Source organism: Lissotriton helveticus, chromosome 10 (assembly GCF_964261635.1).
Source record: "Lissotriton helveticus chromosome 10, aLisHel1.1, whole genome shotgun sequence".
Taxonomy (NCBI): domain Eukaryota; kingdom Metazoa; phylum Chordata; class Amphibia; order Caudata; family Salamandridae; genus Lissotriton; species Lissotriton helveticus.
Genome location: NC_136071.1, coordinates 186,511,825 through 186,537,359, shown reverse-complemented (window position 1 = coordinate 186,537,359; position 25,535 = coordinate 186,511,825). Strand labels below are relative to the sequence as shown.

Here is a 25,535-nt window from a genome sequence, read left to right as displayed (position 1 = left end):
TTTTCCTTAACTTTGCCTCGCGGCGCTCCGCTCCTTCCCTGAAAGTTTGGGGGGGATTCGTCAAGCGGGGGCCGAGATAAAAGGAGGGTCCCAAAACGTGTTTTCCCCATGTTAATTTCCATAGGGCGGTTGGATTCACTTTTAGCCCGAACGGCTGAATGGTTTTCCACAAAACTTGGCAATATTGTAGGGACTGGTAGCCCGATGTGCCTTTGCTATGTCTCAAGATATGTGCTCCAGTGGTTTTTACGAAAATTTACTTTGAAAAAATATATATTGGGCTACATTGGGCTATATATATGTTAGAGCCCAAATGTAGCCTTAATGTAGCCCAATGTAGCCCAAAGATGGCCACCAGAGACAAAAAAAAACAAATGTAGCCCAAATAGCCAGATGTAGCCCAACTATAGCCCAATGACAGAATGTCCCAGAGTGTTCTAAAGAACAACTAGAACGCTAACCGTCTTACTTATGACAAAAGTATGGCACACCTGAGGTCATCTTGATTGGAATAAAGTGGTAACACTTAATACATTTAATTTGAAAAGGAACAAAATGAGGGGTTTCATTTTGCCATAGAAATTTTATATATATATATATATATATATATATATATATATATATATATATATATATATATATATATATATATATATATATATATATATATATATATATATTCACTGAAAAAAACCATAGGTTACACACCAGTTATAGTTAGGAATTAGCATTTAAAAAACCTTTGAAATTCACTGAAAAAACCATAGGTTTCACACCAGTTATAGTTAGCTGGAAATTTTACTCGCATAAAACCATTGAAATTCCCACGTTATAGTTAGTTGGACTCACTATAACGTGCACGTCTGCAATGCACTGCTGATGACGTCACATATTACATCACTCATGCATATATTTAAACATTACTCGCAAATATATGTATTCACTAAGATACACTTAACCAATTTGTTTTTAAAAAACACTGAAAAAACCATAGGTTTCAGGCCTTATATAGTTAGGAATTAGCATTTAAAAAACCTTTGAAATTCACTGAAAAACCATAGGTTTCAGGCCTTATATAGTTAGGAATTAGCATTTAAAAAACCTTTGAAATTCACTGAAAAACCATAGGTTTCAGGCCTTATATAGTTAGGAATTAGCATTTAAAAAACCTTTGAAATTCACTGAAAAAAACATAGGTTTCAGGCCTTATATAGTTAGGAATCAGCATTTAAAAAAACCTTTGAAATTCACTGAAAAAAACATAGGTTTCAGGCCTTATATAGTTAGGAATTAGCATTTAAAAAAACCTTTGAAATTCACTGAAAAAACCATAGGTTTCAGGAGTTATATAGTTAGGAATTGGTTTTTAAAAAACCTTTGAAATTCACTCAAAAAACTATAAGTTTTAGTGGTGTTATAGTTAGCTGGACATTTTACTCATACAAAACCAATGAAATTGCTCCTATATAGTTAGTTGTACTAACTATATTTCGCGCACCCGCAATCCACTGCTGATCATGTCACATATTAGATCATTCATGACATGGTCAGTGACATCACTGATGACATCTCAAATGACATCACTGATGACATCACTAATGACATCATACACGATTACAATTTTTCATCACTGTTTGTAAAATACAGAGTATCCTATTTAAATCCATTGTCACAGCAATACAAGTATCTAAAAATCCACTCAGTGATTCATAGATGTATACACACATCTAATCACTTACCTATGGATTCACTCATACATGCTGTCAATGAACAATAGAACACTATCAAAAATACTTATACATCTATATCGACATTAAACAGCAGCACGCATCCTATTCACATATGAAGTCATCCAACTCACTTATGCAAACAATGGATCATACTTACATATTTACTTAGCAAAACACTTATACAAACACCACTTCTTCTATTCATTTAGATAGTAAGTCATACTTAGTGAATTATAAAATCATTATTACAAGTATACAGTTATCCATACAGTCACTCACACAATCATTGTGTCTTATGTATACTTATTTATATACAACAACTGACACATACACTGCCTTTTATTTTTCTAGTTTGTTGGACCTGTACCTTTGAGAAATATATTTGCTCATCACCACACCCATAGAGATTCCCTCACCCAAACTGTTAGAACATGTAGTTTTAACTTCATATATCTACTGAATCAACTATTCACACATCTTTGGACAGTCACACACCCCCCACCGAACCACACACTTTCACACTCCCATACAAATACTCAGTTAACTAATCAATAACTAATATAGACTTTCACATAGCTAGTAACCAACTGTAGAATCAGTTTACACAACAACTGACAAAGTGATACAGATATTCACACAGTTTAGTCACTATCCACTATATTTAGTGAGACATAATAAATTGGTCAAGTAAACAGTCAATTACACTGCTACTAAATCCTCCATCCAAATATTTATTTATATATATCCACTCATTCTTCAATGTAAATTGCTATATATATATAATGCATATTTAAATAACGAAGCAAACCACATTCACTGGATGATGTCATCAGTGATGTCATCAGTGATGTCATTTGAGATGTCATCAGTGATGTCACTGACCATGTCATGAATGATCTAATATGTGACCTCATCAGCAGTCGATTGCGGGTGCGCGAAATATAGTTAGTACAACTAACTATATAGGACCAATTTCAATGGTTTTGTATGAGTAAAATGTCCAGCTAACTATAACACCACTAAAACTTATAGTTTGAGTGAATTTCAAAGGTTTTTTAAAAACTAATTCCTAACTATATAACTCCTGAAACCTATGGTTTTTTCAGTGAATATTTATATATATAATTAATTTTTCAAGGAGGAGAATGCCCTACTGCAAGCTCAACTTTCAAAGGAGAGGTGTTAAGTGTTAGAGGTGGCTTCTTCCCATCCCTCAAAATTGTATTGCACCTTTCTTCGTGGTTCCTTTTTTCGACTGATTGGATAGGAAAGGAAAATGCAGCATTTGTTGTGTATCTGCGCTTGAAGAACTTTAGGAGGATGTGTTTTTGAGAATTGCTTTCTTTCTCCCAGTATGTTTTGGTGTATGTGACTGTATACTTGTGGCAAGCCTAGCAATGTGCCATCTAGGCTGTTTCTTTTTATGTTATGAAAGAATTTTTTGCGGCACCTCCTACATATACACTGTTTCTTGAGATTTTATAGGCAGTTTTGCAGCGTGAATCTTTCTGGATTCACTATGCTGTGCATTATTCCGCGGTCTTGTGGTTGGGTCCGTAAGCGTAGTCCTTTTTTTTTTTTTTTTTTTTGTAGCCCAGTGCGGAAGCTCCCACTCTTGGGCGCCATCTTCGGATTCTTTTTTTCCGCGGTCGGGTCTGGATCGTTCCCGTTTGGGCTCCAGACATTTTTGGAGAAAGAAGAAGGAAAATACAGAAATTGCAAAGAAAATTCATCTGAAGACTCCAGGAGACTTCATCGATCAAGAGCCAGCAAAGGAGAAGGAGAATTCATCGAGATCTTCGACGAACGTCGACGAACACGCGACCAGGGAGGCCCTGAGCGCTCGATGATGGACAACACGCCGTTCAAGTTCTGCCGTAACTGCCACCACAAGTACGCGCAGAAGGACCAGCACCCGGTTTGCAACCTTTGCCTACCGGTAGATCACGGAAGCGAGGACTGCAACGTCTGCTCCGCCTTCGCCCGAAGACCTTGCGTGTGAGAGCGAGCCAGAGGGTAGCGCACGCCACCCTCCAGGGGAAGGCCCCGACTCCATCCCTCTACAATCTGGGGATGTCCTCCGAGGAAGAGGACAACGCTGCTGCCGAAGACGACAGCTACACGGTCGTAGAGACCGATTACACCAAGACTTCTGATAAGGTAGGAGACTCTACGGCCCCTAAGAACCTGAGAGACTCTGAGTCTCGAAAAAACGAGGGCAAGGCCCCGAAAGCGCCGCTGCCAAAACACCTGGCGCCGGCGGCTACACACAGGCCCAGCGGATCCTCTTGAGAAGGCGTCCCCGGCGCCGAGAGCTGTTGAACAGCTAAGGTCGTCGAATCGTCCCCGAAAAGGATCGATCGACGCCGAGGGAGAAGGACCCTAAAGCACCAACGCCGACCAGAGACCCGAAATCCGGTTCGGCGTCGAAGCCTCCGGCACCGAAAAGCACGGCGCCGAGCCAACCGCCGAAAAGAGCGGCCGAACCATCCGACGCGGAACACGCAGCCGAGATGGAGAAAAAGAGAAGGCGCCTCGAGGCCGAAATGGAAAACATCTTGCAGCGTAAGAAAGAATTCGACGCAAAGATGAAAACCTTCACGATTCCCCACAAGACCAAGCCACCAGTGGTGGAGGTGGTCGAGGAGGAAGACGACGTCGCCGAGGAACAAGACCCGGACGTCGAGGTGGTCGACGACCAGGAGGATGACGAGAGTCCCTACTATAGTTACAACTATGGGGAGGAAGAGGACAGCAGGACGGACGCAGAGTCGGCCCCCACTGACTTACAGGAGGTGGATTACCTAGATGTCGACACCGAAAGCCCAGAGGAGGCGGTCGACACATATCCCTCGAGGCCCTCGCCGCCGGACGACATTGGGGCCTACAACTCTGTGATAAAGTCTGCCGCAGCAGCATTCAGACTCAAGCTCGACGAAGAGAAGCAGAAAGCAGACCTCCTTCTAGAGACAATGCTCCCCACGCAAACAAGGAGCCAGTACCTACCAATGCTCGACAGCGTCTTGGCTCAGGGGAGGGAAGCAGTCAAGGAACCCGCAACTTGATAGGCAGTCACTCCCAGAACAGAGAAGAAATACAAGCATTCCTCTAAGGACCCACCCTACATTCAGGGCACGGTCTCGGCAGACTCCATTATCACGGCCACAGCAAGAAAGAGGGCTAACGTGCCCACTACTTCTGGACCACCACCGGATAAGGAGAGCTAGAGGATGGATCTGGTGGGCAGAAGGATCGAACGGAATGCCGCGACCCACTGGCGCATGGCTAATTCCAACGCCCTGATAAACAGGCACATGTACCAGATCATGGAGGAGCTGGGGCAGTTGGTGAAGGACCTGCCCCAGGATGCCAGGCAGAAGGCCGAAAAACTGGTTGAAGAAGGGAAGAACGCGGCAAATTCTTGCTTCAAGACGGCCCTGGACGGAGCAGACACCTCCAGCAGGCTCATGATGATGGGTGTCACTGAAAGAAGACACGCCTGGCTCAGGATTTCAGGTTTCAAACCCGAGGTGCAACACAGCATCCTGAACACATCGTTCAACGGCGATACGCTTTTCGGAACAGTTGATGAGAAGCTCAGTCAACTAAAAAAGATAACGAAACAGCAAGGTCCATGGGGGCATTGCAGTTCAGAGGCAACAAAAGGGGCACCCCGTCACGGAGGCCCGGCGGGAGAGGTGGAAACCAGCCAGGTACATCACACCAGGCTTTCCAACAAACGCACCAGGCAGACTCGCAGGCTCAGCAGGGTCAGCAGAAGCAGTCCTGGCAGTACCAACCAAGAGGCCAGTCCTTTCGAGGAAGAGGAAATGGACGTGGACAGAATAAAAGAGGGGGACAGCAGCCCGCCTCTAAGTGACTTCAAAAAACTCTGTGTGCCCGCCCACAGAAAAGATCCCAGGGGGCAGCACGTACAGAGGGGTCAAGACAAACTAGACACCTACGACCACATAACACCAGTGGGAGGAAGATTAAGATTTTACCTCCAAGAATGGAGAGAAATCACATCAGACAAATGGATCCTCAACATCATCCAATTCGGATACTGCATAGAGTTGGAGGGGAGGCCAACAAGCAGAAAACCAAAAAGAAAACCACTAGCAAGCAAACAGCTAGAGCGTCTTCTGGAAGAAGCAAAAGAACTCCTGCAGAAGCAGGCCATAGAACGGGTACCCTTCAAGGAAAGAAACAAAGGAATATACTCAACGTACTTCCTGGTACCAAAAGTAGACGAGACAATGAGACCCATTCTGGACCTAAGGTTCCTGAACAAATTCATAAGAACGCAAAAATTCAAAATGACCTCCCTGCAAGAGGTGCTCCCGCAACTGCAGATCGGGGACTTCATGGTCACGATAGACCTCAAGGACGCCTACCTGCACATCCCAATGAACAGAAAGCACAAGCATATGCTCAGGTTCACCATCGGAGAAAGCCACTACCAGTTCACAACACTAGCCTTCGGGCTAAAATCAGCACCAAGGGTCTTCACAAAGTGCCTCGCCGTAGTCGCAGCGCACCTACGAAGGCAAGGAATACACGTATACCCTTACCTGGACGACTGGCTGGTGAAAGCAAACTCATACCAGAAATGCAAGCAGCACGCACATACAGTGACGAGCACGCTCATAAGCCTGGGGTTCTCCATCCATTGGAAGAAATGATCAATGGAGCCGGAACAAGGGAAGATCTTCCTGGGAGCACAGATCAACACCTTACAGGGCAAGGTGTTCCCCAGCGAGAAGAGGGCAAGGGCGCTGGTGAAGGAAACTCGCCTCTACCGGAAGGGACAAGCTCGGACAGTGAGGACTGCGAGCAAGATCATGGGGATGATGGCATCATGCATCCACCTGGTACCAAATGTAAGACTCCACATGAGACCCATTCAAGAATGGCTAAAGGAGCAATGGTCACAAGCTACAGGCAGTTGGGAGGATCTAGTGGTTGTAACGCACGCAGTGCAGAAGGAGATGACCTGGTGGACCATGGAGAACATAACAAGGGGAAAGCCTCTAACGCCCCCAACGCCAACAGTGACCATCACCACAGACGCATCCCTGGAGGGATGGGGCGCTCACATGGAGGAGCTCAAGGTGAGGGGACTGTGGACGCCAGCAGATGCGACAAATACATCAATTACCTAGAATTGAAGACTCATTACTCCTGAGGCGGAAGCCGGGAGCTGTTTTTCCTTTTTGTTGCCTGTTTTAATCTTTGAGTGTCACTTTAAACTGTGTTTTAAAAAACGATCCTACCTTCTGACAAGCCCTTTTTCACACGATCTGGGACCCTGCTGAAAGCAAGCAGCGCCTCCCAAACATCGACAACGCCCTCTGGCTGACGCCATTGACGGCGTGTACCGAGGCCACGCCCCCTTTTCTGGCCACGCCCCCCACCTCTTTCCCAATATAAAATGTGCCACTGGAGGAAGCGCAGCGGACGAGCGCAGCGGACGAGCGCAGCGGACGAGCGCAGCGGGAGCGCCGTTTTCGCGCCGAAGGATCGCTTAAGGCAAGCCCGTCTGCGCCCGTCCGCGCCAGAACGAGCCTAGGGCCATGCATTCTGGACCTTTCTCCTCAAGCCAGGCTCTCGTACTCTAGGGACTCTCTGCTACAGCTGAACCAGCCTCTACAGCCCTCCTTCGCCAACTCCCTTAAAGGTGAGAACCGCTGTACCCAATGTCCATATTGCCCATTCAATCTCTCTCCTACATTTAATAACCAAATACCTCCGACAATTATTAATATGGCTTTATTAAATTGTAGATCTCTACCAAAACACTCCCAGGAAATATATATGTTAGTAAAAGAGGAGAAATTTGAGATCTTGTTTCTTACAGAAACGTGGCTCACACCAGACTCTGACTATGACATTGTTCAGGCGTTACCTCAGGGTTACCTCCTGCAACACTTAGATCAGGGAAAGGGAGGAGGGATTGCCATCATCTATAGGGACCAATTTACATGCCGATTCCACGATAGTCCCCTATCCAACTGTGAAAATGTACATTTTAATATCCAACTATCCCCATGCAAATCCCTCTCAGGACTCCTCATCTACCGCCCACCAGGGTCCCTGGGTCAATTCTGTAGTTCCCTGGTGGAATTTTCAACTATACTGTCCAGCACCTCGCCCAACATGATAGTCCTAGGGGACCTTAATTTACATTTTGACAACAGCGAGGACAACACCGCCTCAGAGTTGATTGCAGACCTAGCGACTCTTCAGCTCCACTTACAGAGCAATCAACCCACGCACATGCTCGGACATCTACTTGACCCCATCATAAGTAACATGAACAATTTTAAAACTAAGGACCCGATCCCGCTGCCATGGTCGGATCACTTACTCATCCCTTTCAGGTGGGAAATACCCCATATCCTTCGTCCTAATAGACCCTCAGAAAAACCCACATGTCCATGGGCCAAGCTAGATACGGAGAAGTGGAAGCAGGCCTTGGAACTTCACAAACCACCCCTGGAAACAGACCCTATCAAAGCAGATATGAAGTTTTCTTCCTGGATTGAAAACTCCCTTAACATGACTCTCCCAAAAAAATCTCATCCTACCTCCTGTAAAAAAAACATCCGCTCCTTGGTTCTCTCAGGAGACCCGCCAGCTAAAGAAACTTTGCAAAAAAGCCAGAAGAGAATGGCGGAAAGATTTCGACCCTAGCCGCAAGAAGGACTACAGATTGTTCATTCTTATGTATAAAAAAGCCCTGAAAAATGCCCAGACCACTTCTTTCCAAGAGAAAATCAGCTCGGCATCATGCTCATCGAGGGAGACTTTCCGAATCGTTAAACAACTTCTCAAAACACCAGAACCCACCGGCTCTATTGACCCCTCAGACAACCACTGTGATGATCTGGCTACGTTTTTTGACCAAAAGATCCAAAATATTGTACAGTTACTCCCACCCCTCTCCCCGAAAGACCAGGCATTGCCATCGGTACTGCAAGGTAACGATCGTAATACGGGATTGGATTCATTCATCCCGATAAGTCCTGATACTCTGTCCCCTATCTTCAACTCACTTAAAAGTGGCTCACCTTCGGACCCCGCTCCAGTCAAAATCTTAAAGCTGGTTGCACCCACTATCCTTGAACCATTGGTAAATGTGATCAATGCCTCGCTGACCAACGGATTGGTTCCCCCAGCTGGAAAAAGGCGAAGGTGAGGGCCTTACTGAAAAAACCTAACCTAGACTCCCTCAACCTCTCCAACTTTAGACCGATCTCCCTCCTGCCATGCACCAGCAAGATCACAGAAAAATGTGTCAACTCTCAGCTGTCTAAGTATCTTGAATCCAACGAATTACTTAAATCATCACAGACAGGCTTTCGCCCGGGTCAAGGCACTGAAACAGCGATGGTGACGGTGGTCGAGGAAGATCATGGACACAGGAGGATCAGTGGCAGTGATCCTCCTGGACCTAAGCGCGGCCTTCGACACGGTCAACCACCAGATCCTGGCCCAGCGACTTAGCGACCTTGGGATTACAGGCACTGCCCTGTTTTGGCTGAAATCATTTCTGCAGGACCGCTCATTCCAGGTCATAGAGGGCAACTACACATCTAAAGAGACCCCTATACGTTGTGGAGTGCCTCAGGGCTCTTCCTTGAGCCCTACACTCTTCAACGTATATATGTCCCCCCTGGAAAAGATAGTCAACCCATATGGGATAAAACTCCTGACATACGCGGATTATACGCAGCTGGTGGTTTCCCTCACCCAGCAGGAAAACCCCATCATAGACCTCCACTCCTGCTTGAAAGACATAGTCAGCTGGATGGACAGATCTCACTTGAAGCTGAATAGCGACAAGACTGAGATCATGGTGATGGGGAACCAAGCCCACTTCCATCCAGACTCCCTCTGGCCCCCCTGCATGGGTAAACCTCCAACTCCCAAGCCTGAGATTAAAAGCCTCGGTCTATGGCTTGATAAAAATCTCACCATGCAAACCCAAGCCAGGAAAACGGCTGGAGTTTGCTTCGGTCTCCTACGGTCCACCCGAAAAATCCTGCCACTGCTCCCTTTTCAATCAAGGAAACTCCTGATCCAAGGCCTCGTCCTATCAAGGCTGGATTACGGCAACGCACTGTACCTGGGTGTACCCCAGAAAGTCACAACTAAATTACAAGTAGTACAAAACGCCGCCGCTAGGATTTTGACCAACACTAAGACCCGCTGCTCGGCCAAACCAGCTATCCGCAAACTACACTGGCTACCCATCATAGAAAGAGTGCAGTTCAAGGCGATGTGCCTTACGCACAAAATTCTCAATGGAAAAGCCCCCCCATACTCAAAGATCTGGTCACTCCTTATATCACCTCCAGACCCCTCCGATCCTCTAACGCCCACCTCACACGAGTTCCCAGGATCAACAGAGCACGAACAGGAGGTCGCTGCTTTTCATATAATGCGCCCAAATTGTGGAACTCCTTGCCCTCTGACCTTCGTGCACAACCCAATCTGCTAGCATTTCGAAGAGCACTGAAGACATGGCTGTTCCCGTGAGCGTCCCTCTTCTTGTCACATCAGTAATGGGTCAGCGCTGGGACGCTTACGGGCAGCTATGCGCTTTAGAAATCTCAAAAATAAAATAAATTAAATAAATAAATCTTCCTTGCACTGAAAGCTTTCCACACAAGACTGTACAAGCCCAAGGTGTTGCTACAAACAGACAACACCACCGCGATGTTCTACATCAACAAGCAGGGTGGGACACAGTCAGCCACGCTTTCAACGCTGGCGCAGGAGATATGGAGATGGGCCATCCCTCTCAAGATAGACCTGCTAGCCATACACCTACCAGGGAAGGACAACATACAGGCAGACTGGCTCAGCAGACAGACATCGGCATCCCACGAGTGGGATCTCAATGCTCAGGAGACAAGGTGGCTGTTCGACAGATGGGGAACGCCATCAGTGGACCTGTTTGCCACACTCCGGAATGCAAAATGCCAAAACTTCGCATCCAGACAGCCCGAGGAGGGGTCCCTGGGGAATGCCCTATGGATAGATTGGTCCAGGACATTTGCTTACACTTTTCCCCCGATACCACTGATGCACAGAGTGCTGAGCAAGTGCAGAGTGAGCAACATGACCCTGATACTGGTCGCGCCACAGTGGGCCAGGCAGACATGGTACTCGCAGATCATGGAGATGAGACAGTGTGCACCCCACAGATTCGGCAAGAGGAAAGACCTGCTCTCCATGCAGAACAGAGAGGTGCTACACCCAGAGCCAGAGAGCCTGAGCCTAGTAGCGTGGCTCCTGAGGACATAGAGTTCGCACATTTGAGACTGCCAGAAAGCACCCTGAGGGTCCTTCGGGAGGCACGAAGGCCCAGCACTCGGAAGTGCTATGTTGCGAAATGGAAAAGATTCACAATGTGGTGCAGAAAAGAAAGACTTCACAATAAAATGAAGAAGGACTCCACAGTGCTAAAGTACCTGACGCACTTGCTGGAGAACAACCTTAGCTCATCCTCGTTAAGAGTTCACTTGGCAGCGATAGTCGCCAACACAAGGGGAGAAACGTGCAGGAGTTTCTTCACATCACAGGTGGTGAAGAGATTCCTGGAAGCAGCGAAAAGGATCGCACCACCCAAGCGGGTGCCGCCACCTGCATGGAACTTGAACATAGTCCTAACGGAACTCATGAAAGAGCCCTTTGAACCACTTCACAAGGCCTCCCTAAAGATGCTAACTATGAAAACAGCTTTCCTGGTTGCAATAACGTCCTTACGCAGAGTAAGCGAGCTTCAGGCGCTGACGCTACAAGAACCCTACATACAAATACACAATGATAGGGTTGTGATGAGGACTGACCCACACTTCATGCCGAAGGTGGTGTCCAAATTCCACATGAACCAGTCTATACAGATACCGAGTTTTTTCCAAAAACCAACCACAAGCGCAGAGCGAGCTCTGCACACCCTGGACGCCAGAAGGGCAGTCATGCACTACATTGAGAGGACGAAGGGACACATGAAAACAAAACAGTTCTTTGTGTCATTCGCCAACAGTTTCATGGGCAAGGCAGTAACCAAAGAGACTATTGCACGATGGATCGCACAAACAATTCAACTCTGCCACAAACGTGCAGGACAAGAGCTAGCAGAGGGGACACGTGCCCACTCCACTAGGAAAAAGAGTGCTACAATAGCCTTCCTGGCTAACACACCCATACAAGACATATGCCTGGCGGCAACATGGGCTTCGGTGCACACGTTCATGAAGCACTACTGTGTGGATATACAGATGAACAAGGAAGCACAAGTCGGACAAAAGGTGCTCCAGCACATATTCAATAACCAATGCTCATCTTCCACCCAGCCGCCACAGAAATGAGAAACCGCTACAAAATCTATGCACAGCATAGTGAATCCAGAAAGATTCACGCTGCAAAACGAATAGTTTTCAGATCTGTCGGTGTAGTTTTGCAGCTTGAGGATCTTTCTGGATTCACTAGCGAACCTACCCACCTCCGCCAGAAAGATGAGGCTGGAGAGAGAAGAGGTGGTTAAATAAAAAAAAATAATAATAATAAAAAGGACTTAAAAGTACAAGCGGTAAAATATCACCTAAATAGAACATTGCCATTACTTTGGAAACTAAAGAAACACGGAAAAAAAGAACCCGAAGATGGCGCCCAAGAGTGGGAGCTTCCGCAGGAAGCATGCCGACGTCACCGGAAATGCACCCGAGGAGGTGTGACGCCGACGCTCACCTGGGCTACAAAAAAAGACTACGATTCCGGACCCAACCACAAGACCGCGGAATAATGCACAGCATAGTGAATCCAGAAAGATCCTCAAGCTGCAAAACTACACCGACAGGTAAGAAAACTATTCGTTTGCAAGGGATCAGCATAGTATCTGAGTCAGTCTGTTTTAAGCGGGTTGCCGCATTGCCTTCAGTGTGGACTAGTGTTTCTTTGGCTACAGATGCAGCATCCGTATGAGGTTTAGCAACGGAGTCTTTGCCCAAGCTTTCAGATTAGTCTTCTTCTCAGAATGGTTTTATAGGGTAAAACCACATTATCCAAAATACGGTTCCTTGGTACTGCATCACATTTTATGAGATGTGCTTAGTAGTACGGTGCAAGTTTGCCAGTAATTCTAATTGTTCATAAATCATCAAATGTTCCTCCTACTTAAGTATAAAAGTGTTCGCAAGATGTTGAAAATTAGAAGGATGCATACAGTTTGTATTGAGATGCTGTTGGTGCACTTTGTATTGTCCTAAGTTAAAAACCTTGATCTTTGTCCGATGAGAAATGTCAACAGACTATTGTTCTTGCCATTGATACAGTAAGTTAGACCTATAACTTTCCTTAACAATCCTGATGGACAAACAGATTTACAGGCAACCTTTGTAGCCCAAATAAATTTAGAAAAATGTTTTCTCCACTTCCACCACTCACAAGATGAACACCTGTGTTGATGTGTAAGGTAAGGTAACTTAATTACTTACCTTGTGTATCCGGATTCATTTAATCAGCTTTTTTCCTCTCCTGTATTTGGTTTGTGATTTTGTGAGTAGGGCAACTAAAGTGATTCCATTAATATAGACGTAATCGTAGGCAAAGTGATGGAGGAGCTGGTCTGCCGAGCCAGGTAAACCGACTTAAGTTTCACAGCTTTTATATTTCAAAAATCTGATAGCCAGTTGTTTTATGGGAAATGGTTTGCCTTCCCCTGATGAGATGGTGGCTCTGAAACCCTAGATTTTAGTTAATTGTACTTGAGTTGTTGTTGTTGCACCCATTTAGTCAACAATCAAGTTTTTCTTGCATGCAGAAGACACAGATGCCTGTCTTATGATTTGTTCATATCATCAGGCAGTTTAGGTGCTTGCTCAAGATATTTACGAAAAGAATCTTTATTAACCTTTCTGCCTCCTTTCAGAAGAAAGTAAGCAATCAAATGGAATTACTTCAGAGGGTCACATTTATTGCAGTGTCTGTACCTATATTGGGACTTGAGCAATGACCTGGATTCCCGCTCTGCAGGTTGTGAGTTTCCCAAGCCATTTCTCTGATAAACTGATGACACGGTGGAGTCAAAGCTTCTTGGTCTGGAACATGCCTGCAACTCTCACTAGGAATATGTTGTGTGTGATCAGTTATGTCCTTCTGTACTTGAAAAGAGTACTTGTGTTTGGTCCACACAAACAACATTGATAATCAATCGGGGTTTGGTAAAGCGCATCTACTCACCAGTTAGGGTCTCAGGACGCTGGGGGCGGAGGTAGTTCCTGGTCTTGGCTGTGAGGTAGGAGGAGTACCTTCCACCCGATCTGGTCCTGTAGATGTGTGGGGCGGTGGTCAGGGAGAGGTCGACTGATCGAATGTTACTCTTGGGGACATGGAAGGAGAGATAGTTGTTGAGGTATTCTGGTCTGATGTTGTGGAGGGCCTTGTATTCGTGCGTGAGAAGCTTGAATGATGTTCTTTCAACAGGGAGACAGTGGAGATCGCAGAGGTGTTGGGTGATGTGGTTGTGTCAGGGAATGCCAAGGATCAGTCTGGCTGCGGCGTTCTGGAGGTCTAGAGCTTGCAAAGGAGTTTTTTTGTTGATTCCGGCATAGAGGGTGTTGCCGTAGTCCAGTCTGCTGGTGATGAGGGCGTGCCTGACTGTGTTTCTGTATTCGGAGGGGATTCATTTGAATGTTTTTCGGAGTATGCGGAGGGTGTTGAAGCAAGTCGAGGATACGGCGTTGATCTGGCGGTTCATAGTGAGTGATGAGTGCAGTATGATGCAGAGGTTACGTACCTGCTCTGTCAGAGTGGGTAGGTTTCTGAGGGCGGTCGCCACCAGGTGTTGTCCCAAGCTGAGGGGGTGTGGCCAAGAATGAGGACTTCTGTTTTCTCTGAGTTGAATTTCAGGCAGCTATTCTTCCTCCAGGTTGCGACGGCTGTCATTCCTTCTTTGAAGTTGTGCCTGGTGATATTGGGATCCTTTGTGAGGGAGAGGATGAGCTGTGTGTCTGCGTAGGAGACTATGTTGAGCCGTAGTTTCTGACAATGGTTGCAATGAAGTTTGCTAGTTGGGCGTTTATGGCCTTTTCGATTACCTTGGCTGTGAACTGAAGCAGAGAGATGTGCCTGAAGTTCTTGAGGTCCATCGGTTCTGTGTAGGGTTTCTTCAGCAGGGGGTTCTCTTCGGCGTGCTTCCAGTCGTCTGCGTATGTTTTGGTTTCGAGGGAGCAGTTGATCATCCGGCGTAGCTCGGGTGCGATGGCTGTAGCGGCTCTGTGAAAGATGTGTAGCGGACAGGGTTCCGAAGGTGCTCTGGAGTGAATGCTCTTCATGATCTTTAAGATGTCTTCAGTCGTGAGCGGAGTCCAAGTGGGTATGGTCTGTTGGGTGGCGACGCTGGGGGTGGGGGCTGAGGCGGTGCACAGGTCTTGGTTGTCGAAGTTGTTGTAGAGTGTCTTGATCTTGAGGTGGAAGAAGGAGCCGAGTCTGTTGTAGAGGTTTGGGAGGGCTAGGATATTTTTGTTTCGATAAGTTTCTTTATATTAAAAATGAAGCTGGTGTTTGTAGGTGTTCACTCAGCTACTGCCAGAGGCAAAGCGCTTGTTTGGCAGCACTCAGCTTCACAAATTCGTGATTCCTCTGGCAGAGGAAGAAAATTCTTCTTTACAAAAAGACATTGACCTGACAAAATGTTAGAGCCACCCAACGTATCCTCTTCCCTTGTTGTTTCAGTGTTAGTTCTTTAAGTCAGTGATGGTCATCTTTTTCTGAAGCTCGTATGTTAACCCCTTTACAGCGGCGATAATTTTGCCGCAGTGCGGGGGGTTCTATTGTGTGGGCGGGGCTGCGTCGGCCAACGGACGTGCGCAGCACTACCAAGGTAGTGCTCGCGACGGCCGTTGGCCGACGGCAGCAATGAAGGGGTTAAACCAGATGCGAAAAATCCACTGCCCTTGAATATGAATGTAAAAAAAGCAGTCAGACCAGTATTTCATTTGTTTGTGGTTTTAAAATGGCAAAGTAGAGCACTGACACCCTGTGAGATAGTGAACCATCATCCAATGGGGTTAACTTCTTCTATGGCCCTTCAAAGCTACTGGTGTGTGAATAGATAAATCTGCTCAAACATTATAGCTGAAAGGTGACATCTTAAATACATTCTTTAATTTCAGCCTGAAAATGAACATGGAGTGCTGGGTTGTCAGTTTACGAAGACCTGAATATGTATGTGGAGTGCAGCATCGTTGCGAAACTAGTATTAGATAGTTTTAGCAGCTTTTGACTCGCCTTACGGTCTAAAGGGCCCAACGGAGCCCTTTAGAATGCCTCTGTGTTTGATATCCTTAAGTCACCGGTTTAAAATCGTAGCAGTCTGCCAGAGCTTTTTGCACTACTCCACAAAATATTTTTTAGAAGTCTTCAGAGGAGTAAATACCCCTTACCTTGTGCTGTTGGTTGATTAATGCATCATTCCGCTTGCTAGCAAGTGTTTCCAACTACACTGTATGAGTTGCATAGTTTTCAGTCTATTTAGTGAAAGCGGAAACAATCTTCAGGAGGTTTACACCCCTTAAAGCAACACGATCTGCATTAAAGCAAATGCTTCCTCTAACCACGAGCTAAAATGAGTTGTGTAAATATTCTACATTACGTTATGTTCTCTTTTGTTACATCGAAAAACATTACTTGGCATGAATAGTAAGTAACTTTACAAAATGTTTTCATTCACCTTACTATCAGCCAGTACTTTCACACCTTTCTTCATGAGCTGGGCCTTAACTTTAATAAGGCACCCATGTCATTTCAATGGTTGGATCCCATAGTGGTCTTTCGTTTGGAACATTGCAGCCCTTGTTTAAAGTCGCTGGTTGTATGTGTATCACTCTCAGATGTCATTGTGGGTCTTATTCAGTGTCGCTCATGGGTCACTAGTGTCAGTGTGTTGCTGCTTCTGTATTCCTTTGCCCTCCCGTAGCACTGCTTGTGTGTGCTTTTGTGATCCTTCTACAGTGGCAGCGGTTTTGTATGCGCCACTGTAGCCTTACGTCTTTAAGTACCACTGAGAACCTTACTCAGTGTTGCTCATTATGTCACTGTTGTGGTTCTGTATGCCATTTTAATCTTCTTTAAACAGTACTTTTCGAGAAACAATCTAGTCTTCCTACTACCATTGCTGCCTTATTTACTAAATATTTTTGAAACTATGTCAGTTAATTTGCAGTAGCATTGTAACAAAAACAAGCATTGGCATAGCCAATAGGTCTCGCTTTTGGGACCTTGTGTTGTTTTGGCTATTTTGTAGAGTATTGTGGCTGATGTATTTTATGTAGAAAAGTTCTTATAAAAAGTGTTATATGTGGTACTTGGTGGTAATATGTGGAGTGTATGTTGCATTTAGTAGTGTTTAATTATATGGTGTGATTATGTGGTTTTGAGTAGTGTTATGTGGAGTGTATTTATATTGTATTGCGTAAAGTGTTATTATGTGGTGTGTTATGTGACACTGATTGATATTTTGTGGTTTGTATTTATGTTGTATTGAGTAGAGTGTAATTATGTGGCATGTAATGTGGTATTGAATGGTATGTGGGGTGTATGTTGCATTTAGTAGAGTGTAATTATGTGGTGTCATTATGTGTTTTTGAGTGTTGTGTGGAGTGTATTTATTTTGTATTACATAATAACACGCCACATAATTACACACTACTCAATACAATATAAATACACTCCACACAACAACACTCAAAACCCCACATAATGAAACGCTACTAAATGCAACATACACTCCAAATAATACCACTAAGTACCACATATAACACTTTTTATTATAACTTTTCTACATAAAACAGATCAGCCACAATACTGTACAACATGGCCAAAAATTTAAAATAAACATATAAGGTCCCAAAATCGAGACCTATTTGGCTATGCCAATGATTGTTATTTCTGGTATCCAACCCTGCAGCAGCACACTTGAAAGTCCCATACACGCCAATAGAGCCAATGTAGGCCGCAATAGAAGTAAATGGGAGAAATTCCTTTGCTCTAATATTTTTTAAAAAGCTTCCACTTTCCTCTTCTAAAATGGTGGCATGTATGTAAAAAAAATCTGAAGAGAGGTCAGGGCAACCCTAAGCTCGCATTCTTTGTTCGCTTTCTCTCCAAATTCTTAAGTCCAAGATACAGGCAGTTACGTATGGGAAGAAAGATACTGCAATTCATACTGAAAACCTCATATCAAAAGAAATAGGAACGTTAACTGTGTTTTCAGGCAAAGCTGAGGCCCAGGATAAAAGTTTCAACCTAAAACGACAGCCTGTGTCAACCCATGAACAAATCCTTCACTGAAAAGAAAAATTAGATTTACATTACATTTTAAACAAGGCAAGACCTCCAGACTTTATCAATGCGTGTTTTAGTGTGTGTTGCTTTTCTCATACGCTATATGTATATAAAAACTTTATTGGTGGCTCTTCCAAGCTACATCTCTTCATGCTCCTTTACCAGCAGCGTAGCAAGGGGGGTGGGGGGAAGGGATCATTACACCCCCCCTAAAGAGATATTTCTTTTGTAAATAGTGGGACAAGTGCTTTCAGTCGGTATGGTGAAGTCTACCAGATTTCACCTGGGATTTTTGCATGCCCACACTGACAAAAACACACAGACTTGCCCTTGTCTCTGTTATGAAGGCCGTAAAAAATGTTGAGCTCTCCCTTTCCACTGTCCCTTAAGCCCACCTCATGTTTGATTCTCATGTGTTTAACAATATACCCCAGCGTGATTGGGGGGGGAGGTCTTCAGATGATTTCCCAATAATCTTATTGGCCAGGCCTAGCCCCTGTTCATTACGCCTTGCATTTTCTAATTTTAAAACTATTATCAGGCAAAGATTTTAAGTTGGTGGCGAGCCTGTCTGGTGACAAAGTACCGGAGGTTTTAAATGTGTACCAATGTTTGCAACAGCTTGGTTTGGGAAAAAGAGGAGGTTCTAGTCAAGCACATTCAGCCTTCAGGTTTTATTTCGCCTCTACCTGGTCAGCGACTTCATCACAAGAAAGGAACATATTAATCATTAACAAACGAAGCAGGTGTTTTCAGTGTGCTTAATGGTACAGCTGAGAGGTACCGAATTGGCCTATGTTATCCATGTGCCAGATATTAAGCGTGTGCTTCAATTCATAGTCAAAATGCAAGTGGAATAAAAACATTCCTGTGTGGATGCAAACGACTAGCGTGATCCTAGACAGGAAATAGGTGTTCTGACAGCGAGATTGCCCTTCTCAAACGGTAGACAGGAGCCCTAGGTCGCACCGTGAATTCAGAGGAAGTCACTGTATGAGCCAAATAAAGAGCATAATGATGCACATTTTCCATTTTGGCATTTCCGGCCCTGGCTTTTCCAGCACCGAGCTGGGCAATGCTGTCAGGTTAATGTTTAAACTGGCTTTAATCACTTCCTTTGACAAATTCGAAAGTCAATACCAGGACAGGCAAACACGGCGCGAGGGTGAGCAGATGGGGGCACCTCTCATAAAGAGTGTGCAGGCTCACGCTCGGGGCGCACAACAAAAGAGCCATCTTTTTCATAATTAAGGGCACGAAGCGGCTCCGAGCACACCTGTAATTACCCGCGCGCGTGTGGCTCCGAGCGGGGCCATGCCCCTGCCTCCTTACTCCGCCGCATCCACCTATCGGGCGGCAGATGGGAGCAGGCTTCTGTTGACATTTTCTGCAATAAAGGGTCCCGAGCAACCTGGCTGAAAGGTGACAGCATGCAGCGTGTTTGAAGATTAATATTGAAAACATGCAGTTTAACTCTGCAGCGCTGGCCTCACCTCCACCTGCCAGCAAGTGGCATCTCATATACAAAGCCCCCCACCGCCCACCCCCGGGGGTGCACGAACCCTCGATGTTTGAAATCAAGAACACGAGACGACGATAGCGCATACAGCTGCCTAGTGACTAGTGTTTCACTTCACCCATGCCTCCTCGCCAAGGTGGGCGGGCCATCAAATAACAAGCATTGGCCGCTCTGCAGTAAAAGCGAGATCTGCAACGATAAAAAAAAAGCGCGCGCCTCGTGCGGCAGCAAGGGGAGTGGGCCTGTGAGATTTCCTTTCCGGAGCGTGACCATATGGCGCCGCGCGCTCCCGAAAGGAAATCGCCAAGATGTGCGTGTGTTGCATTGCTTGCAATGCAACACGTGCACGTTTTTGCCCCCAAAGCTGTGGCGATGGCCACAGGTCTCTTCTATGCAACACATGCGCGTTACGTAGGTGAGACCTAAAAATGTGGGTGTGCTCTGCTTTTTAATCTGTGTACACATAGTAACATCCTGTGGTTCTGCAGGCTTATGTCGGTCAGTTTTAGTATACTACACCTTGGCAAGCCCAGAAGGCATGGCTTCATCTTTTCAACAGATAGCATAGGTGGATGCCTATGATTTGCTTGTGTTGCCACATTAAAGCAAGACCTATTTTAGCATGTGTCCCGTGCTTTGTGTCCCTCTATGTATGCAGTGCTTATACTCCAATTTCCCCTGAGAAGCCCAGTGTCGACTGAAAAAGCAGACCTAGGTAGCCCCTCCAACAACTTTCTGAACTCTTCGGAAGCACCAATTATTTGCCGTACTGCCAGTTCAAAGTTGTATCACAATGTACATGAAGGTTTCCTCCCAGTTACTCTCAGGGAATAATGCAATATTCTAAGGCCTTAATGATGTCTCTCTTGCAGCACATACAGAATTCAGGAGCTGTTGTAAATCAGCGGTTTTGGACAAATCACGCCTTTTTTCAATTTATTTTTTATTTCGCTGGATTCAAATTCAGATGTGACTAAATTCAAGTCGCTATTTAGTATGTACATGGTTATAGCCCGGTCTTTTCTGGGCAGGTCCTTGGCATCTGCTGTATTTCTGGTTGTGCTGCCTTTTGATGAAGCAGATCTGGAAGGTTTCACAGTCTGTAACTTCTATGTGGGTCTTCCACTCCCTGCGATTAGGCGCTGAACATTTAAAGTTGTGAAAAATGGTGAATTATATTTTCACTCTCTATTCATTGTTAAATTCAGCTATTTGTACAACTGGCGTTCTACATTACACAGTAGTATGAGATCCCCACCCCATATAGTGAAAGAGCCAAACCAAAAATATTGCATAGTTCCATAAATAATGAATGCAAGGAGAGCACATCTTATAGCTAAGTAACTGCAATGTAATGCAACTGTAATAAGTGGCGGAGTCTGAGTGATCGGGCAAGTCATTTTAAATCAGTTGTGCAAATCAGTTTGTTGCTTCCCAAAGTATTGATTGGAAGAAGTGTGTTGACAATGCTTGTGTACACGTTTCATTCTAATTAGACTGAAGGTTATAAATGTAAAATAGTTTCCTTTATTTAATAAAATCTAACTTTATTTTTCAGGTTGCAAAAAAATTTGTAGCTGGAAAGAAATCTATGGCAGCAACCGGAAATCTGTTGAATACGCCTTTTGTGGATGATTTATAGGGTTCACATTAATGCATTCACATTATTGAACTAAGTTATAATGACAATAAAGGAACATTTACGATTGTTGTCCAGACGTGGTATGTTTGAAAGTATTATGAATATTTCATAATACTCCGCCATATGCATAAATTCTGATTTTGTTGATACGCAGCACACACACATATATATAATAAATAAATGTTTCTATTCCATCTTTTCTATTTGTAATGGCTTTTTGCAGAACATGTATATCAAGTGCATGTCCTACAGTTTCATTTCTGTGGGAAATGTAAAACAAAATGATCCATGGGGGCGAACAACACTGCTCCTACAGGTTACCATTTGCAGAGGAGAGGTACACTGACTGCCCACTTGCTCTTTTGGAGCCACATGATGTGAGGGACCCACAGAATGTTAATGGAAGACATCACAGTGAAAGCTTTCTGTCAAGGATTCCTTCCACGTCAAGGCAGTCTACATTATCACACACACCATTAAAGTAACCCGCTCGAAAACCATGATGGAAGGTCTGTTCACCGAATATAGTTTGCAAAAAGAGTTTGGAAACTGGATCGTCTCATCTGTAGTATGTCTGAAGCTCCAGGTGAGTCTCCAGAAGGACGCAGTATTTGCAGCTAATATACACTTGCTGAGCATGCCGGGAGGCCGAGAATATGAATCTTCCCCACTGTTGTTCATCACTTCCTGGAGAATGAAGTACTTTCTGCTAACTCTCCTGTTAACTTTTAGCTGCAGATTGTATAAGCTATCTATCAGAGGGGGAAAGAAAGTTCTAATTTCAGGTACATCCATGATTCACTTGCAACCCCTTACATGTCAGTGAAAGGTTTCTTATGCTCTCAGAGTTATGTCAAAGATTCTTTATTAATGCTTTTCAAAAGTACTGACTTTTCAACTGAAGATTCTGTTTTATTCTTCTAAGGCCTCCTTACCTAAATAAAAAAACGGCAGTAGAATACTCATTCAAATAAGCAGGCTACACTAGCAGAGTTTCTCATGGTATTAGTGAGCAAGATACTCTGCCTCTCTATAGGCATTGATTGCGACTAATAGGAATTTGTAAGCTTTTTCTCGTGAAAGTTTATCGTACAATGAGGCACTGGAACACAACTACATGAAAGTCTACAGGAAAAGAGTACAGTGGAAGCTCCGCACGTCTCATAATTGTGCGTTGTGCAATGTTTGTTACAGTCCAATTCAATAGTAACATGGAACGCCTCACCAGTAAATGCTGTGTTACAATTTAAGGCTTTTTCTAAAGTGCTGTATTTGCCACTCTTAGCTTCTTGGTACTAAGAGAAATCAACCATCACAAAGGAATGCAGAGAAAGGCAGCTGCCATTTGGCAGAAACAGGTTTCAGTGCATGTCCGGTGGACAGGTGACCATTGAGTAGCCTACGTTGTATTGGAAAGTTGCAGAAAATGTGCAGCGAGCTGAAAAAGGGCAGTTTTTTCAGCTTAACAAAATATATATAGTTGGGATCACTACAGTGTTTCTGCCTGCTCGGTGCACAGTCCTGGAGGGAGATAAAGGTCACATTTCCCAGAAAGAGTCTTGATGGTGACTAGCCCTGGGTAGGGTACACCCATCCGTCAGATCAATACTCTCCTTGGTAGACCAACAGTCCAATACTTGCTAAGCATGTAATACATGGTGTCTCTGCGTCAAGTGCATTAACAGATGAGCTGCTGCACTGTGGAACTTCAACAGTACTTGAGATTCTGTTTGTGTAATCATCCCCTGAGGCAGATGGTCCATATTTTTTATTTCTTGGAGTATGAAAGTGCCCCTTTTTGACATGGTCACCCCCACTTTTTGCCTGGTATCTGATGCAATATTAACAAGAAGTGCCCTGGGTTCCTTCTAGCCAGGACCCCAGTGTCAGATTTCTTTCTCCAAACTGTACAATTGTTTTCCCCAATTGGCAATACAGTTAGCACTCCCTGTAAGTCCTTAGTAAATGGTACCCCTGGTACCTAGGGTAAAGAGGGTCCCAAAGGTCTGCAGCATTAATTGTACAATCCTCGGGCACCCCTCACCAAACTCATGCAGACTGCATGTCTTGGCGGAGCCAAAAGTGAAAACATGATATAGCACACAGCCGTGTGTGCCAGGCCTACAAACACTGCATACAGGAAAGGTAAGTCACCCCTACAGCAACCATTACAGCCCTAAAGCAGGGTGCACAATGCTACGTGTGTGGACATAATTGCACGAGCAGATAGGCCCATGTGCTGGCCAGTCCAGTTACTGTGTAGTATCCTGTCTGTTTATGTATGCCATTTTCCATAAACAGACAGGATGCACAGTCCTGGAAGGGAGATAAGCCAGTGGAATGTTACTGTGATGATGTATTACGGAATGTTGGGAGTCTGTGCAGAAAAGCCACAGTTGAGCCTTGGCTGAGCAGCATGCTTGCTGCTCCTGGTGGGGCTAGTTCATGACCTGTACTGGACTTCTCTATCTGATCTACATATCCTGTAACCATCTTCAATAAATCATCTTGAACTACATCAACCTGTGTGGACTTGATTACTACATACTGCTAGTAGAAGTGACCAGAGAAGCTATTTTAAGTTGACTTGGTGTGTACTGGTCACAAATGAGTTCCACAGTTACATGATGGCTTCACTGAAACTAAAGATGTTTGGTATTCAACATCTTGTATTAATATTTCCTAGGCAAACATGCCAGTGTTCGTCGATACAGGGAAGGTGACTGCCCTGATAGAGATTTAGCTTACACACTCAAACAACAACGCACTTCCTCCTATATCACTGAATTACTGAACAAGGATTTCAGTGTGATCCATGGGCAGTCCGCCACACTAGATGGTTTAAAGACATTTTACACACCAATCTACACTGAAACACAGGATAGCCTTAATCCGGAGTTGCAGGCCTACTTACACTCCACTGAGTTGGTCTGGCTGAGCGACTCTCACCGCAAATATCTAGATGTGCCATTTACAGCAGAAGACATTACCCAAGTTATTAACAGCCTGCCTGGGGACAAGGCACCTGGTCTGGATGTGCTGTCCGCTTTATTTTATAAAGCATATGCTGCAGAACTCGCTCCCTATCTGCTGGCGGAATATCAGGAATCCCTTGAGCAGGGCCACCTACCTCCCAACGATGCGTGAGGCCGTGATAATCTCAATTATAAAGCCGGATAAATCTGCAGACAAATGTGACTCATTGCCCGCATTCCCTTTTTGACATTGACACTAAGATACTGGCTAAACTGATCGCCAATAGATTGCAACCACTTCTCCCGATTGTTGCCAGACCAGTCCAATCCGGTTTCATACCAGGTAGGTCCACCTCGCACAATCTGCGCTCATTCTTTTCAATCCTCCATCAACTTGATCCAAACCTGCCAGGTCTCTCTGCGTTCTTAGACACAACTAAGGCATTAGACTCCCTTGACTGGCTGTTCCTTTTGTACCATACTTCCCAGGATTGGCATTGGCGCCAATTTCTTGAAGCTCATCTAACTGCTTTACACCCACCAGACTTAAAGTAAATGACCTGATATCGGACCTGTTCCACATATTGCGAGGCACCAGACAAGGATGTCCTCTTTCTCCCCTGCTATTCGCGATAGTCCTGGAACCCCTCGCTGCCAGAATGCGCCAGCATCACACAGCTAGAGGACTGGGTCTCTCGGACAGGGGATTGATAATGTCGATGTATGCCAGGTTCACTTGGGCAAATCAACACTTCTCGCCTTAACACCGGCCCCCAATTGCGCTCGATTTGGATTTTCCACTAACCTGGGCGAACGGAGCGGTTAAGTATTTGGGAATATAGCTCGACAGAGAGATACAGAAGATCTGGCATATGAACTATGGTCGGGTCATTGCCTGGTTTGAGTGTAAAATAGCCATCTGGGCTAGTCTGTCGCTATCGCTGGCTGGCACGATAGCAATTCGCAAAAATGATAATTCTGCCCAAGTTCCTGTACCTGTTGGTCATTATTCCCCTCCCTCTCACGCAGGCCTTTTTCAAGCAACTGGTCTCACTTCTTGTATCCCACGTCTGGGTGGGTAAACAACTGCGCATCTCATGGGAGGTGTTGACACTGCCACTTACACAGTGTGGTCTTGGGGCACCAGACTTCAAGCGCTACACGCTGAGTGTGCATAGGCTTAATATCTTCATTATTGGACCCACCTCACTCCATTCCACCCACATGTTGCAGTTGAAAAAGATGTCGCTTTTCCAGCTCCATGCCAGCTGCCATTTATTACACCTATAAAAGAACGAGCGTAGAGATAAATA

At 45.0% G+C, this 25,535-nt stretch overlaps 1 protein-coding gene across 2 annotated transcripts in view; it reads left to right on the top strand.

The window, feature by feature from the left end:
* The window catches only part of UQCRC2 (ubiquinol-cytochrome c reductase core protein 2), a 230,289-nt gene extending 208,848 nt beyond the window's left edge, over window positions 1–21,441 (top strand). For both annotated transcript variants that reach the window (XM_078665064.1, XM_078665065.1), the window contains exon 14: window positions 21,164–21,441. In XM_078665064.1, the coding sequence (XP_078521190.1) occupies window positions 21,164–21,247 (84 nt within the window). In that variant the 3' untranslated portion in view covers window positions 21,248–21,441. The remainder of the gene's footprint in view (window positions 1–21,163) is intronic.
* Window positions 21,442–25,535: the final 4,094 nt, after the last annotated feature.